At 45.7% G+C, this 18,062-nt stretch overlaps 1 protein-coding gene across 1 annotated transcript in view; it reads left to right on the top strand.

The window, feature by feature from the left end:
* Nucleotides 1-18,062, top strand: part of SLC4A4 (solute carrier family 4 member 4) — a 163,748-nt gene that overhangs the window by 80,142 nt on the left and 65,544 nt on the right. The window contains 1 exon segment of the mRNA XM_037392274.1: nt 9,828-9,904. Coding sequence (XP_037248171.1) covers nt 9,828-9,904 — 77 coding nt within the window.

Below are 18,062 nucleotides of genomic sequence, written 5' to 3'. Positions count from 1 at the left end.
ATAAAGAAACCTTCAGGGCTGACTGTAGGGCATTGCTATGGTTAGTCCCTCCTTTTGGACACAGCAAGGGTCATAACCGAAGGGGTTAAAACGGGTTCTGTTAGCAGTGTACACCACCTTCCACCTCTGGTTTGCACCTTTTTTCCCCTGCACCATATGCTTGTAACAGCCGCCTCTTTTTTCCAGCAGCTGGTGAATGTCAAATTCTTCCTTTCTGCAGTTCAAGTCATTCCTTGAGGAGCCATCAAAACCTCAGGGTTTTAAAGACAAATTAAAACTTACTTAAGGGGTTTGAAGGTAAATCCTGCTCAGTGTATTATTTAACCATATGTTGGACCGTATAGCTATTATTATTTATAGTTGTTATTATTTAACTGTACCTCAACTCCTCTAATACACATGCTCGGTGCGTTATTTAACTATACCTTGGATGGTATAGCTATTATTATTTATAGTTATTATTATTTAACTGTATCTTAACTATAGTACACACGCTGAGTGTATTGTTTAACGCTACCTCGGACGGTGAGCCCTGTCTCTTCGCTGTGCAGCGCTGGGCTTGCAGGGCTGCTTAAAGAGAAAATAATAGCGTGCTTATTCTGGGAAGGCTGATGCTGACAAAGGGCGTTCATCTCCGTTCCCACTCAGGGCCCTGCTTGTTTTTCATGGCTAAGGGCATCCTTTACTCGGACCCTGGGTGACTTCATTCCTTTCTTATTTGGAGGCGGTGCGCAGGTCCTGTCTCATTTGGACTGAGTCTCAGGAAATGCTTTCCCGACTCTGTGCAGCCCACTGGCTGACCTTCAGCCACTCCTTTCATGTTGTTTTGCCTCTGTTTCCCCACCTGGGATGTTTTTGTGTTACGAGAATATATAATGCATTATGTTCCGTGACACTTCAAGTGCTTTGAGATTTAAAGGAAGGAGAGACTTAGATGCAAAGGGAAATACTTCATGAAAAGTTGTTGTATTATTTATTATTTACACTTTACTGAAAAGGTAACTCCAGAATGTATTTGATTGAGTTATACCATGCTCCTTGGAATTCAATGAGTGCCTTTCCTGTGCTTCTGAAGGCAGAATTTGTCCTTTAGACAGATAAAAATTTAATGAAGCCAGCAGGAGTGCAGCTGTCTCTCAACATGGTTAATGACAGTAATGAAAGTGCCACCAGCCCCCAAGCACTCATAAACTTCCCTAGAGTTTCTTTCCAGGTAGGTATTTCTGTTCAGTGTCTACCTTTCATTTCGGCGTCAGTGAAACTTCCATCCAATATTCATGCTGCCCCCAGGTTGATGGGAATGGCCGGCAGCCCCTCTGCGCGTGGCTTACTCCGCCCCTCCGCACAAGAACCTTACAGGCTGATGCAGCTGGGAAGCAGCTTGGCTTTCTGCTCAACTGACATTTACTGCCGGTGTTGCATGGGGGAACTTCTCCAGTTTACCCATAAAAGGCACTGATGTAAATTACAAAGCACCCTGCTCGTGTAATGAGCACAGTTATTGTGCATTCATTAAGGGTTGTTAACGAGACCGTCTCTGCTGAAGCTGAACCAGACCCTGCTGCAGGTTGTGTGTAAAAAATATTATGCAACTTACTGGTTCTTGCTGGGCAATCACAACTGATTTGGAACCTACAATTTTGATAGGTGCCTAATCGTATTAAATTACTTTAAAAAACATTTATTTTGGCAGGACTTTAGCGTAATGTCATTATCATTAGCATGGATTCTGCCCATGATTTTCCTTTTTTTTTTTTTTTTTTTTTTTTTTTTTTTTACCCCCCAGGACAGTTAGGCTTAAACCCCATATTACATAATGACAAATTTCTTCAAAGGTATTTGTTAGTTCTGAAATCTGGAAATATCCCCTGGGCCGTGGTTCTCGGAGATACTGAGGTGCCTGTGTCTCACTTATTTTGGAGCACTTAGGTAACTAGGTCTTAGGGTCTCTAAAATTTTCTATGCCTTTCTCAGTAGCTTCATGATAAGCTTGTATCAACTTCTGTTCTGGTATTACATTTAATCATAATTAAAAATTCTGAATGTGTCTCAAGATATTCTTCATGCGTAAAGCAGGAAAAAAGGTAAACAAGCAGAAGTCGCTAGGACCTTGACTGTGAATGTGAGTGCATTTTCAATTCGTTGTGTGTTGCTGGGGATTTCTCTGCAAAGCACCCCGGACTGTGGCTATATTCCGTGTTCTTACTTCCACCTTCTGAGGCGACTGAGCCCTCTGTGTTTTTTATGAAATTCAGAAACGGTGCTTTACCTCCTGCCCTGCCGCTGCTGGGGCTGATCCTGGAGTGTCTCCAGCTGCTCCTTCTGCCCTCGCAGACCTCGGCAGGGATGGCTCTGTGGCTCTGTGGTCCCCGGTAGCACGTCATCCCCCAACCCCTTCTTCCATTTCACCGCTCTTTTTGCAGCTAAGACTCAGTAGCCAGCAGACGGGCAGAAACATGCAACTTTTGAGTGGCTAAGGTGTGCGCTGAATTACTTTTATTCATCACCACATCATAAAGATTGATATTTGGATCATGCTTGTGGGAGAATGATTTCTCAGAAACCTTTTTGCTCTTGGGAAAGCCAGATGGGCAAAAGACGGTAGTTCCTTACATGACATCGGATGGAGGAGGAACAATTAAAGCACTCCTTTGCTGTCTGTTCAGTGGGAAAAAAGATGATTATCAAAAAGCTGAACAGGCAAAGCTGCACTGAGTAATTACTCGAAGTTACCTTACAAAGGCACTGCCCCTTTTGTTTCTTTTATTTGTAGAAGGTTGAGCTGTTCAAAGTGTTCAGCAAGGACATTTCGCTTTTACATTTCAATTGGAACTCCTGCAGGGTTTTTTGACAGGTTTGGGGTTTTTTTTGGTTTTTTGCTCACCTTGGTTTGTTGACCAGCTTTCTAAGAGTTCTTTGTGTCCTTTCCTGGCACAGGGTACCACACTTGCCGTGAAGCCCTGCACTAAATAACGTATGCGCTAGCAGCTCTCCGGCAGCCCTTGCCCAGCTGGCACACCTTCGGGTGGTAACGCAGGTCTGCCGTGGGGTTGCCACTGTATAAAACGGGAACCGCGGCCACCGTTCCTTATGCAGGTGCCTGAGGACTGCCTGCTCAGTGTTCACCGGTGCTTTGGGGGTGACATTTGCTGTGCCCTGTTGATGTTTTTGTTTAAAAGCTTCCTGCCTGCCAGCGTTTTGTATAATTTAACGCCTGTGAGAGCCTGTGGCGAAAGCGTTGAAGAGAAGTGGTCGAATCATACTAAAACCAAGCTGGCAGAGGCTGTAGAAAACCGTGATGTGTTTGAAGTGTGAGTGTTTAACCACCGTAAGTAATGGCATGCTCCCCATCACCAGGCAGGTGGTGGCTGTGCTGCCCAAACACCTCATGAACAGTATTTGTTTTTGCTGTGCTGACAGTGTTGTTGGGAAACATTTGAGTTGCCCCAACACCTTGGCTGTCTGCAACGCGTTGGCTGATGTGCTGAGAGAAGGAAGGCTAGCAGATGAAAACTTCCCTCCTCTAAAGTTTTTATTCTATGTTAAGAGTTCAGCTTTATTCAGTTCAGCATTTTTCATCCAAGCTGCATCCCCAGTCCCTTTAGAGAGTTGAATGATGGCATCAGCTGAGTAATACCAGCACAGGAGGAAAGATGTTTAAGTCTGAAATGAGATATTTTTCCAAGGAATACTTGGTAAAAACACCACCAATGTGTTTAGCTGTTTGCATTATTTGAAGCATTGCAGACTGAGGTACGTGCTTCCAAGCCCAAATTGCTGTGCATGGTACATGCATGGTCAGGGTGCTCAGAGTGGGCTCCTACAGGGACGTGACCTGGTTTTTTTATTTCAAAAGCACTGTGTGTCTGCTGTTCTTACTGCCCACACCGCAGCTTGGGACCGCTCAGCATGATTAACGCTGCAGCTGCCTTAGGTGCTTGAAAACCGCTTCGAAGGTGCCTGAATTTGAGACACCAGGAGGGGAAGATTGGCTCCAGATCTGCCAACTGAATGCTGAAAAGTGGAGCTATGGAGGAGGTATCATGCTCCACCTGAGTGGGCTTACCACTCTGGTCACTAAACTCTGTAGAGATGCACTTGTGTGTAACGGCGACTGTTCCAACGCTCTGTCTCCTACCTGGCTTGCTTGTGCAATTGTGTGAGCGTTTCTTTCTTGCATTTTGTTGTTTTTTTCTTTCTTTGACTTTTCAACTTTGCTCTTTTCCTCCTCTTTGCTGCTGCTACTGTCTCCTGCTTGCGCCACACAAGCACGCAGCCCACTCGAGAGCTCCGTGCCCTGTCTAGCAACCCGCACGTTGGATGATGAAATCCGAGTGCAGCGCAGCCCCAGCGTGGGATGGCTCAGTAAGTCCCGGGCAGGGATGTGGGCGGGCGGGCGGCGGCGAGAGGCAGAGGAAGGGGAACTCGCACCAAGCGGGTCTCCTAACGCTTGCTGCTGCGTTAACAGTGGGAAGGTTGCAGGTGCGTTCCTTGCGGAACGGCTGCTGCTCTGGCTGTCCATGTTATCCCCACTGTCCCCTCCTGCTGCTCTCTTTCACTCTGTTTTGCTTCTTTTTTGTCATCTGGGATGAAACAGGTAGGTCAGCCTGCACTCCCCGTCAGGCGGTGGGCTCCCTGCAAAGCCACCGAGTGACATTTCTTCCACCTATTGAAGCATCCTTTGACTCTGAAAAGCACTTCATGAATTTTGCCACCAATGCAGTATTATAAATGTAACGAGCTTAAATATTTTAATTTCTTTATAAATTAAATAAAAAAACACAGCTAGCATGTCCTGTCAGCTTTCTCTCTTGGTGATGGACTTTTCTCAGGCCTCGCTTCTCTCTGATTATCCTTTGTAAAACATCACTCATCTGATGGCAACTACTACACGTGACATCTACATGTTTACTACACTGATGTCTGATTACTGCACTAACAGCACAGAGGTGTTCTTTAGGGCCATAGCAATCTACAGGAATCTGAATTTCAGGATATTCCCGGTGAAAGATGACTATTGAGCCTTTTAGTAGGGTGCTGGGAGGGGTTTGGATTGCCCACCTTACTTCTTGCACCGGTACTTGGCTGAGCACAGCCAAGGAGAGGCTTGCATCACCTTTGCCAGAGAGACAGTCATGTAGATTAGTCACCGAATCGTTTAGGTTGGAAAAGACCTTTATGATCATCAAGTCCAACTGCTAACCCAGCACTGCCCAGCCCACCACTAAACCATGTCCCCAAGCACCACACTTGGGCATTTTTTAAACACCTCCAGGGATGGTGATGCCACCACTTCCCCGGGAAGCCTGTTCAATTAGGCCTGAATCAGGGAATTATCCTCGGTTTGCAAACTGTGTAAGGGTGAACATCACGTGCCAAAGTCTTGGCTGAGGTCTCGGCAGCAGAAACTTTTTACTCCCCTAGTTTGCTCAGGGCTCAGAGAGCCTGTGGGCTGAGAGGCTTGTTGCTTACTTCTGCTCCATTATTTCCTCGTGATTCAGAGAAGCTGCTCAGCTGAGGACTCCCAGATTTTTAAGGTTGGGTTTTTTCTCTCCCCAGCCCCCCAGGTCTCTGGTTCTGAAGCAGTATTGCTAGGCTCACCCCAGAGACTGAGGTGGCCTTGTGTCACTGTAACCCCCAGATGGCTGAGTCTGCTCCAGAGGGTTGCTCTTATGAGCAGGCTTGTTAGACAAACACAAAACCCAAGAATATTGGACGTGTCCTTCCTGGCTTTGGGACTTCAACGGTGGACAGCCGTTAGGAACCTGTATCGGAAGAGGTTTAGGGTGTAGAGATTTGGGCTGCAGTACCCACAAAACCAAATGGCTTTTGAGCCAACGTTGCACATGTTGCATCTTGCACTTCTAGCAGTGTTTTTCTGTGAGTGACTTTGCTTGGCAGTCAGGATAAGTTCAGGGATTAGGGGAAAACTTCTAAACATGGACTGGGATACTGTCAAGTTGCTTAGGTCAGCAAAGCTGGTAAAAGATGAAGCTTGTGGTTTCCAGTTGGTGTTCTAGAGATCGTCCGAGTCAGTACTGAGTGGGACTAGTCTGAACTTGAGGACCTTGTTAGGGCATCTTCAAAAGATGATACGTACAGACACCAGACTTCAGGGGAGAGTAGTCATGCTGTGTGTTCAAGAGGTTTTGGCTGTCAGCTTTAAGTGTACAGTTTCTTGCAAGGAGATGGAGATAGGAATCATCTTAGTCTGTGAGAGCCCTGTTTAAATTGGCGTTATGAGATGCTTTCTACCTGTGAAGAACAAAAAGTACTTTGTAAAGTTTTGGTGCTCAGATCTCTGAATGCAAGGCCAGTCTGATGATGGAAAAAGGAGTGAATAAGGTCTGTGCATTGTGCCAAGAAGCTGGAGCTATGACTGACATGCTCACAGCTTTTTGTGGAATAATGCTCAGAAATGAGCACGGGGGTGGCTTGCATGCTTCCCAGGGTCAGGTCTTCCTTCCTGGGCAGGAGGGGACATGCCTCATCCAAAGTGCTTTAACTGTGACAGAAGGAGTGTCCTGAGAGCCTTCTGTCCGGAGGTTCATGCTTCTTGTCATACAGGGTTTTGTCTGATGTCCCTCCCTTCTAGGCTCCACGCACTTGTCCTTGTTCAGCCTTGGAGTGCTGCTGTGGCTGTGGTGGTTTTAGCGTATAGTCAAGGGCAGGTGTGTGGGGAAGTGTGGTGTTTATGAAGTCAAGGGTAGAAACTGGAAAAGGCAGACAAATGTTTTGGCACACGGGGCTCTCCAGGCCTGGAATAAATATGGGATGCCTTGAGAAGAGCTGTTGTGAGTTTGATGTGGTTGTGCTGATTGTGTTGGGAGAAAGAGGCTGCTAGGAAGAAGCGATGCAGTCATTAGCTGCTTCCCCTAGAAAGAGAAGGGTAATTACCTCCTAAGAAACATACAGCCTTGGAGATCTAGTAAACAAAGGAAAAAGATGTTGTAATTTGGGAAAACACCAGCTGTGAAAGCTGTGGGCCCTGATTTTAGTCTATTTACTCCAAAACTGAACCCAGAGATATGGGAGACCACCAAAGCAGTCTGCAGAAAATGAAGGGGGTACCTTCAGCAGATGCCTTTCTCCACAGCTACATAGTGCAGCTCTTCTGAATAGAAGGCATTGAAGAAGCATTGAACAACTGTAGCAAGTAAAATCATTAGTATTTTCTGCCCTTCCTCAAAGCTTTTTCGAAGTCATACTTAGTTCCTTCTCAATTGGAGCCATTAGCTGTGCCAGGACTTGGAGGTGTCATGATGAGGCTTGAACAAGAGGAGATCAATCTGTGTGACAGTGTCCCATGGTCCACAGCAGAACAACAGCTCTCCCAAAGCCACTAGCTGGCCATGGTCAGGGTGGCATACCCAGCTCAGAGAGCAGCCTGCCGGTTTTCCCGTCTCTGCAGTCTTTGAACTTCTCCAGATCTGTTTAAATCTGCCAAAGACTTTCTTGTTTAATTTCTCACAGTTGGTAGCGCTCAGGTGGTGGAAGCTGATAGAGACTTTGCATGGACTCCCTGAGCTGCATGACACTAATTGTCATCGTGAACAGGCTTTGCATTTGAAAGAAAGTGCTTCTCTATTCTTTACTTGATATGACCAACTCAAGAGTTGCAAAGCAGCCATGTGTATCTCTGGATCGAGCCTCAGTCTTTAATTTATGGGTGTGTCATACACTTGTCAAAGATGTCCCAGAATTGGCAGTGTCTGTGCAACCTTTAAAAGATAATTAATTGCACCATACAAGAAAAAGGAGCCCTGGGTTTCAGTAATGGGCTTCAGGATTACAACAACCTGGGTTTATTTTGGGTTTTGGTTTTTTTTTCTCCAGCTTTCCTTTTTACCAAATAGAAATACTTATTAAATATTCATATCACAGAAGGTGTTATGAACAAAGTAATGTCTATACCATGCGACAGGTACAACATACATGAGCAAGTCTGATCACTTTTTTCCTGTTTTGTTGATGTGTTTATGTCCTACTGACAGATTCATAACAAACATTGAATCAAAATTTGCAGGTGTTTCTTAGTCTGGCTTGCTAGTAATTAATTAGGAGAATGGTTACTAATACGTGCAGCTTAAACCAGTCTTCCAGGCAGCATTTCTCACTCTATGAGTAAATGTATTTGTAAAAACTTTTTAGAGATAGGTGGGGTCTTAAATCTGGCCCGCAATAACAGCAGGAAGAGGAAAAGCTGGGGATGCCCCTTTTATAATCACTAATTTATCTAATTGTGCTTGGCTTTTGCTGTGTTGACATTCCTGGAGGTAGCAAGAACACACAACCAGTATATTGTGATCACAAATGGCTCACAAGAGCCTATCTCCACATACATCGAATATGTTGTAAAGAAAACCCAAGGCTGGGAGTCCAGATCTCTTTCTTCGCAGTCTTGTATTTTTTTTCCTTTTCCATTTTTTTCCTTCGCTCAGTATGCTGATTTATTATAGAGCTTGCTTGCACTGGGAGCTGATGATCACTGAAAACTCAGACTTTCGTTTTGGTATGAATACTAAAGCAGAAGTTTAATTGATATTGCCTCAAAACATAACCAAAGTTGGGAAATGCCTCAGTGCCATTTCTTTCTGAGTATTCTCGGTCTTCCCGGTTATGTTCATGGTCAGAAACTCTGTGCTGCCAGTTCCTGCTGCTGTGCTTCTGGTTCCTGTGAGCATGGGTGAGAAGGGATGGGAATATTTCAGAATAATTACAAAAAAAAAAATGCTACTGACCACTGTGCTTTATGATACCGTATCCGTCCCAGGAGTTTCTCTTCTTTTTTTTTTTTCCTTAAAAAAATTAAATTATTTTTCTTTGTTTACAATTACGGCTACTTTGGGCTTCTTCAGTTTTAACTACAAATGCTTTTAGTGGGATTGTACAACTGAATTCTGAAATTACAGAGCTTTTCTCCAAGTTCTTTAGAATGATTTCTGTATGTTCTGCCCATCTCTGAGAACGCATGAGTATGTAGATGAGCAGCCCTGAGGGGAGCAGGCAGCTCCCTCCCAGCTGCGCCGCGGTGCTCGAGTGCCAGCGTGTCAGGGGAACAGACAAGTAGTTGATCTTCGAAAAAAAAATGAAGGTGAACTGCTTCAGCTCTTTGGGCTTTTTTTTCGTCTCTCTGGCGTATTTGGTGTCAGGAGTTGGTGACTTTTGGCCTACCAATGCAGTGCAGACATTGTTTTAATTAATGAAATGCTTGAAGTTTGTGAGCTTAATTAATAAGCTTACTTTTGAAGAAACCTAGATAGTAATAAAATACATATCAAAGTATATTTATTTTTTATTAAACTTATATAATAATAAAAAATAATAAAAACCTCAAAGGACCAAGAGCTGCCCACCTCCCTGGCCACGGGAGCTGCATATGGAAGTGTGGGATGCTGTGGAGCGATGGGCAGATGCTGTCTATGTAGGAGAGCTGAGGTGAGGAGTTTGCAGGTCGGAGTGACCACAAGAGTCGCAGCCCTGTTGAGGGACAGGTTTGTGACTGGGGTCCTGGGTGACCAGCAACTCTGGTGTCAGCAGCCTGTTGGTGATTCACTTTTTGTCCTGCAGGTAGGGATTATGGAAAGTCCTTGGGCTCTTTTGCCATGCCAAGAGTCACGGGAATGCTAGGGTCAGGGATGATGGAGCGTTAGCATCTTAATTTCCCATGTGCCACATAAGGTCACAGAAAGCAGCCTCTCAGGGTCTGAAATTCCCCACGTCAGCCTCCCTTGTGCAAGGAAAGGTGTTGCTGTAGCCTGAGCCTCTGTGTTCTTCTGACTGGATCAAAACAGGTGCTTTAATTGGTGTTGACATTGTTCTTACAGGCAGCCCAGCCATGACTCACAGAAACCTGACTTCCACCAGTCTGAATGACATCTCTGACAAGCCTGAGAAGGATCAGGTAAGCTGCAGATTCAGACTTTGCTTGGTGATGCATACGGCTGGGAGCTGGATATTGGGGAAAGAGGCTCCGTACTATAAAACTAATGTGCAAGAAGAGTGTGAATGAGGTGAGTAGAGTAGTTTTGGATCCTGTGGCTGGATCCTCCACTTCCGAAGCACCAGCCCTTGAAAACTGCGGGTTAAACTTTTGCCAGACCTGAAGCAAGTCTTGCCATGTACATGACAATTTGCTGATACCCATGAGCAAGGAGGGAAAATACCCAGATACTGATGTACTGCAGATCTTCTTCCTTATGGGAAGAGCATCTTCAGGGGATACAGCAAGGCTTTGGAGAGGAGCAGAGGTCCTACAGCATGCCAGGGCGTGAATTCACAAGAGCCGTTGGGTAGATCAGGAGGATTCGAGGGGTCATGTCCCTACAGCGGCAGCTGATGGGATAGAAGATGCTGCCTCACCCTGTGCAACTGCGCGTCACTTCAGAGAGGCAGCTGTGCTGCAGATAACCGTGGGAGAACAGCTCCGAAATGGAGATCAGTGATAAAGTTAACATTTAGCCTTTAGCACCATTTTTCCACAAATTCGACTGATTTCTTAGACAAGGGTAATGTTTGCAGTATATCATATGGGCTGTCTTTGTGCCTGTTCTCGTCCTGTCTGCGAGTTGAAGGGTCTGAGGGGTAAGAGTGAGTTTATTTCAACTCTTAGAAAATGGGTGTCTGAATAAGGGCTCTGTGCAGATTTCAAAAAAACCTTTGTCTTTGTTCAAAAAGTGGGTTATTTTAAAAGCAAATCTGTTTCTTTCAGAGAATCTTTTTTTTTTTCTTCCCGTGTCTTTCAGCATTCTCTAGTCCCATGGTTATTCTGAATGCAAGTGAGAGTTACTTTGGAAAATTATTTGGGTAACGCAGTAATGCTGGCCAGCTGAGAATTACTCTAGTCCTTCAAATGATGGCTGGCTGCAATCTTCTGTAAGTGCGAATGTGCCTTAAAGGGACACAGCAACCTAATCAATGTAGAAAAGTGAGTTTATTTGTGTAAATAAATATACTTTCATGGAAAGAGAAGGTGGCCAACGTGTTTTGCGTTGATCTCGGTGTCATTTGGAGTTGTAGCGTACATCAGTATCAGTTGCAAAACTGTTCTTTCATTTCATGTACGCAGCCACACCTGGGGAGAGGGTAGTATTGTAAAATAGCTTTTTTTCATTGGGCAGACTGCTATGTTTTATATTTTTAATCACATTATAATTGGGGTCTTACAGACTAGCAGAAAACAAGTCTGAACATTGCAGCAGGCTTCGTAGATCTCAGTAGTGCGAAGAGTCGCAGTTTCCTCTCCTGCTGAAATGTCTCTGGACACATACAGATAATAGACTTTTTGTGTAAATTGGGTATAAAAATAGATGTTTTTGTCGTGCTAATAGTGAAATCTGTTAATAAGTCCAGTTTGGAAGTGCCTCCAAAGTTTTTAACTTTCAATGTAGATAAAGCCTGACTGTTCGTAGTGAAAACCATTACTTGAAAAATAACTAGTTCCAAAAAACCACTTAGTTAATTAGCCTGTGTCCTGCTGATGAACTTTGCACAATGGCACCCTTGTATTGTCCACCTTTTGAAGCTGGCTTGAGAAACCACCTTAGGTCTCAATTTCCGTTACTGATCGACTGCAGATCCTGTCTTGATCAAGTTTGTGAAATTGTGGTGATGCCTGGCAACTTTCCTGAGCAGAACTTAGCATGCCACACAGGAGGCGAGGGAATAATGCATCCTGTTACAACAAGAGGAGCTGGAAAGAGAACAGCTTTTCGTGCTTCGACAGCAGAGTGACTGGCTTTCATAATTTTGGTATCCCATCTGGAAGCTTGACAGTTAATGAGGCCATGTAGTGAGGTATGCATCTGCTGGAGAAAGAGGCTATTGCGATTTTTATTGATTTGTATGTTTAAGAACTGCAATGGGCTGCACTTGGTTTATAACAGTTGTCTGGAGCAGGACTGGGACCTATGCTCGCTGGTTTTGCAGAGATGAAGGCGAGTGTTGTGTTGCCTGTGTTTTCAAGGAAAAAAGGCTTTGAACAAACTTCTGTATACCTTCAGCAACTTCCCTGCCTACCTACATCCTTAATTTCCAGTTCTGCAACCTATAATGCTAATTGGAATGGCGCAATTAATAGTATGGTGATATTGTAGCCAGAATACTCCTTCAGTCTGTTTTTCAGTAGGTTTTTACTAGACAGAAAGACACCTGAGTAAAATTAAAGTAGATGTTCTGGATGCTCTCTCTTCAAATGGTGACGTGCTCCTCAGTAGATTTTACCCTTTTATTTCTTTTTGTTTCTGCCTCTATCTTTCTCTTCATGGAGCAGTGCCAGTGGCCAGTGCTTTGTAGTTGCAGTACGACCTCAAGACCTCTGTTTTTTAGGTTGGCAGGGTGGGTTTTGTGATTGTCACCCCCATGACAGGGTGGAAGGGAACACAGGGCCATGCCTTAGGAGAGCTCTTGCCCTGTACGCTCATCTAGCTGGAAGCAGCTGTGACGTTTTGAAGCAGCCATAGCTTCCAGTACTTTCAGCCTACCTGGGAAAGTCCTCTTACCCAGCTACCATCCTCTGGCCTCAGTGATACTGAGCTTTCACCATCCTAGAGATGCTTGGTCTCTGCTTAGCAACAGTTCCCTCGCATACTTTTTCCTCTGTGGCATTCCCCTGTGGCTTCCCTGCTCCTTTCCCCTTGATGTTGTAAGGTCCAAGTTGAAGACTGGTGCCTCCCGTGGTATGACTGATAATTCATGCTTTGGGATCATTCTCTGTGGAGCCAAACGAGGAGCAGATCTCTTGGCATGCTGCAGTTGCCTCACCACTAGTGAGTACTGAATTTTTCCATTCCATTCTGTGTTTGCAACCACTGGTGGTTTACAAGGATAGCCTTGGAGGTTAGAGGCAGCAAAACAAGCCTGGAGAAGGTCAGAAGAGGAGTGAATACTCTATGCAGAAGCGTGGCATGGTTTTGGCATGTTGTCTAATAGGCTTGGTCACTTCTCCTCCTCCTGGAGCAGGCCTGTCACTGGCAGCAGTGCTTGAGCATGGTCACCTGGACCAGGCTGCTTTCAGTGGCTCGGGTTGGGGGTGAGTTTCTTTGGATAATCCAGTTAAGGGGCAGTAAGCAGCCAGGACCTCAAAAAAAGCTAATCTGGCGTTTTGCCCAGATTGATCCCTCCCAACACAGGCACTTCTTTGAGGTGCTTGTTGTTGAGCCTGGTCTCTTGAGCTTATTTTTCAGTCCCTGCAGAGAGCTGACATTGCATAGTTGGTTCAGGTTTCAGGTGGGCTGGTTGCCTCTTGGACAGTGGCCTTGCAGAAGAAGCCCTGCTAACGTAGACAACTCTGTAAAGGGGCATAAGCTGGGACAGATGCATTTATGCTTCCATACGTCTGTGCCGTGGCAGCATCCAGCTGAGGTGGGTGCTTCTGTCCCAGCAGGACAGAGAGGTGTTCAAATGGCTTGGGATCTAGCTGAGGGCATGGCAGTGGAGTGTACTAGGAAGCGCTGGATATGCTTAGCTTTTCCCTGAAGGTCTGTCAGAGAATCCTCCCAGAGGATGCTGTCTTTGAGGTTTGCAAGGGCTTGCCTTGCAGAGGAATCAGGAAAGATGCACAGTGGTGGGTGCATGGTGGAGGTGGCGGCTCAAAGGTGAATGCACGGTGGAGGTGCTGGTGGTGGGATTTGCCTCCTGCAGGGACAGAGGAACAGTGAGCTATCCAGAGAAGCAAGACCAGAACCCTCAGCTTCCCTGTGGTTGAAACCTCTGTATAGCGAGGAGCCGAGCTTTGCTTTGCTACACAGATGCTGAACGTGGTTGGATATCCTGCCCGTTCAGCTCGGTGGCTTTCTCACAGGTTGCAAAGATGAGTTAGAAGACAGACAGCACTGAGCACAAGGAACAGTATGTGCAGTGGTCCCAAGACACACTGACATGGGTGGTAATAACAAGAGATAATGGTTTTATTAAAATCATACATAGAGCTCAGATTTACCTGTATTAAGTGTTGTGAGGTTGGTTTCTCAACTCTGAGAGAAGGGGTGGTTGTATGCTTACTTTGGATTTGCTTTGATCATGTTTTGTTTTTCTCTTACTCTTTGCCTTCTTAATACACTTGTAAGAGTTAATCTTCTTACTGGGTAACCGTTAAGCTCTTTCACAAAGAAAATGAACTTGGGATCCCTCTTGGGAAAAGGCTGGAGTCAGGAAAGGACAGAGGACGCTCAGGTTCTTTCCAAAGGATCAGCCGAAAAAGCGCTGCCCGTCCCCTCCCTGCCAGGGTGAAGAGCCGTCAGCTAGAGGGGAAGGGGGAAAGGTTCGCTGGCTGGGAGGTGAGGGAGGAGCAGGGACACACAGCTGTACTCAAGGATGGGGATTTTCCAAAAGGTTCTCCATTGGCCTTGCTCTCTACATATGGCCTGCCCTAGCAGTAATAGTTTTGTGATAGCATTTATATATTTTTATATATATTTTTTATACATAACTTTCATCTGGATCTACTTTCTGCCCTGCCTGATGGGACAGCCGCACACAGGCTGGGGCAAGCGCTGCTTGGAGCTGGGGTTGGAGGTAGTCAACGGATAAGACCTATGTGGTTGGCTTGTTCTTTGATAATTTTAAGATCATTGCCTTAAGTTTTTTGGTCGTCTTGTCCTCTGAAAACAATGTCAGTGTACTGCGGTTCACTAAAAAAACCCGAACAAATCTTGTCGTAACTTAAATGTCTGTTTGTTTATTCTCCCTTTCTCCTCTTGATGTGAAGTGTTTACAGACACGTGATGATTACCATCTTTAGATAATGCTTCATGGAAGATGGTGGAGTTAGCATGCATTCGTTGGCTTTGTGTCATTCATTTCTTGTATTTGAGACTGGGTGAAATAATTTTGCCATTGGAACAAGACCACATGAAATCATAAAATGACACGAAAATCTGAAAGTAATAAAGTCCTGGGTTACTTGTGAGGTTGGGTTGTCTGCTAAATTAAAAATGTCATGTTACTCTTTTTCCCCTTTAATTTACGGAAAGCAAATGATTGTAAAGATGAAACAAGAAGAAAGACCTATTACCGAAACGCAGACTTTGCAGAAAATCTTTAATGGCAGATTACTCATTGCAAAAGTTGCATCAATAATATTGATTTGGATCTCATGCACTGGCGACAGACAAAACACACGGCCTGCGACCTCGACTGCACATAGCGGCTGCTCTTGGTAGCCTGGTTGTCACAGCTGGCGGTCTGGAAAGGGAAATTAATATGACAGTCGTTTATTGTTGATGTGGATAGCACAGAAGCTGGTCACCGTCAGTGGTGACACAGCGTGCAGGCGCCAAAGCTTTGCTGCAGTGGCTGTGCTGCTGTCGGTACGGTGTTTGCCTGCATGGGATGGGTTGTAGAGAGCATCCGCAGGCAGCAGCAAGCCACAACTTCTGGTTGAGCAAAAGTATGTGTATGCTCACGGAGAGACGGTCAGCCTCTGTCTGCTCTTCTGTTGTTATTTTGGGGCATTGGGATCTGCTGGCGGTCACCAAAGCCTTAACAAAGCTTTTCGCCTGCCAGGTTCCCCACTGAGCTCATGGGATAAAAAGCCCTAATGGGATATTTAATGGTGTCTACAAGAGGTGAAGGTTTGTGGGGGAAGAAGTTAAGAGGGGAAGACAGCATTTCACTGCTCAATAAACGTGCTGTCTTGCAGGAGGTGTGACAACTGAAAAACAAGAAGGGGAGCTCCAAAGAAAGTCTTCCCTTCCAGCCTCCAGCCTGTGTGGGAAGCTTGCCCTGCAGCTGAACAAAAGGCGTGTGATCCATTCCTGCTGCCCTTCTCTGATCTGCCAGCAGTGCTGAGCACCCAGACAGCTGCGCGTCATTCAAGGGTTTATTATGTATGAATAGTGAAGTCAGGTACTTTGTGTGAAGCGGCTCCTCTCTGCCGCGAGAATGACGGCTTGATTCCTTCTGCCGTGTCACACTGAGATTGCAAAAGAGACCTCTCCCACGTCCTGAGCATCTTGCAGAAGATGCCAAGGCCCTGGCTCAAACCGCTCTGGTGATAAATAGCTTCAGTAAAGGCCACCGAATTGTGATTTTGCTGTTTTATCATGTTTTTGCTTTGGGCTTGTTTAATGTTTTGGCAGTTTGTTAAAGATAATTAGGGAAGAGGAGGGGTGTTCCCTTCCATTGTGTTTCTGTTGGCAGAACGCTGTTCTGAGGTAGCAGTGTGGAGAGGCGATTTGCCTTCATTTGTCTTGTTTTATGAGGCGTTGGCTGCAGCTAATGTACTGGTCATTTGCAGCGAGATAGACAAGCAGAAGCAGCGGCACTTTTGGATGATTTATTTCTCTTTTCTGTTTTCCAATTAATAAATCAGCATCTGGGCTTCCTGCTCTCTCCTGGGCTCTGAGCTCTCTATTGCCAGATCCGTCGGTGGTACCAGAGCGGTGTCTGAAAGACCAGGACTTCTTGTGGCAGGAGAATTCCTCCTGCTCTTGAAGGGCGAGCTGTTTGCTCAACTTTTTCTCTGACACCATCTGATTCCAAACTGAAAGACCCAACAAAGGTTTCTTGATGTCCTGGTTTTGGCTGTGGGATAAAGTTCGTTTTCTTCTTGAACAGTTAAAAAAAGACAACCTTGTGGTTTATGCTAATCTGGTCCACAGCAGAGATGGGTCTAGAAAAAGCAGGTGCTTCTGGTGGGCTATCCAGCAGACCTGGGGAAGGTGAAGGGAATGTACGCGTGTTTGTGCATGTAGATCGTTCAACCACATAGAGTTAGAAAAGATCGGATGCTTCTGCTGGTTGAAGTGCACCTTAGCCAAGTTATACATCTTCTGTATATTTACTGCACATAAGCTTTTCTGATATATTTATATGTCTCGGCTGCTTGGTAGTTTGGATTGCTCTTATCTGAACTCCAGCCAGCTTGCAAGTACTGCCTTTGTTGAAGAGGGTGCCCAGAACAGGGCTATGGAAGAGAAGTGGTGGGCAGCGGTTTGCTCTGCTGGGGATCAGGTGAAGGTCTGCGCCGTGGCATCCCCGTACTTCACGCTTTATTGCTGGTGGCATCCCACGCTCCAGTCTGATTTTCTTTTTATTAAAGGCTCATCTGCAGGTCAGAGGGGTTGTCAGGGCAATTATGCCATGCTGCAGGTCCACGTGGCAGACCCACAGGCTGCACCAGCTGGAGCCACCGAGCTGGCTGACCCATACTGATGAGAAGTGATCCTTTTGCTGAGTATGAGCTGTGTACACCAGGAGGTCGGGGGGGTTCCACGCAGCCGACTGGTGTGGCTACACTGGCAGCACTTCTACATGTGGGTTATGCCTACATCTGGAAAGCTGGCTTTGTGCTCCCGACCGCCTGGCTCTTCACCACCCATTCCTCTGCTGGTGCAGGTACCACCACTGCCTGCCCAGCGCTAGTCTTACTTTTCCATTCTCTCTTACTTCCAGTGCACATTGATAGGATTTTTTGGTGTGGTTTTCATCTTTCCGGCCAGTTTCAGACTACGCTGCCATGCACTGGCTTGCAGTTGCAGTATCTGAGTCACAAGTGCTTCAAGGGAATGTTTATAAAAGCGTCCCCACATGATTAATCTGTGGGAATATCAGTGGCCTTCTTATACTTGGTATTGTTTAAGCCGTGTTTGGGCTGAGCTCTCCTTTGGCAATGTACCTTGGAGTTTCACTCTGCTGGTCCCATGCAAGACATCCCAAACCACAGCGTGCCTGCAGCCGCATCCTTTCTCCGTTTGAGCAACCTTTTTGGGACGACAGGGCTTTAATCCTCTTCACAATGCCCAGGGGACAGTTTGTCATTTATGGTGTTAGAGCTGGGATCGTTGGCTCTTGATTCATGTAGCCTTAATAATCTGAAAATATTTGACATTATTTTCTCAGCCTTATCTGTGAATGAGAGTGATTGAGAGGAGTCAAGTACAGCCTCTGTCAGCCCCTTTGTGGCTGTAGTGCAAGTGGGCTGTAGGAAGCTGGGGTCATTCCTGCTGCTGTTCCCGCTTCTGTCCCTCCTCCCGTGGGAAATCCTTTGGTCGTACTCTGTTAAAATGTCCTTGGCAGCTCCAAATGGCTGAATCGCTAGGACTTCTTTAGTGCTTAAGATG

The sequence above is a fragment of the Falco rusticolus genome, chromosome 1 (assembly GCF_015220075.1).
Source record: "Falco rusticolus isolate bFalRus1 chromosome 1, bFalRus1.pri, whole genome shotgun sequence".
In the NCBI taxonomy this organism is placed as follows: Eukaryota; Metazoa; Chordata; class Aves; order Falconiformes; family Falconidae; genus Falco; species Falco rusticolus.
The sequence above is the reverse complement of the archived record's forward strand: the minus strand, read 5'-3'. Positions and strand labels throughout refer to the sequence as shown.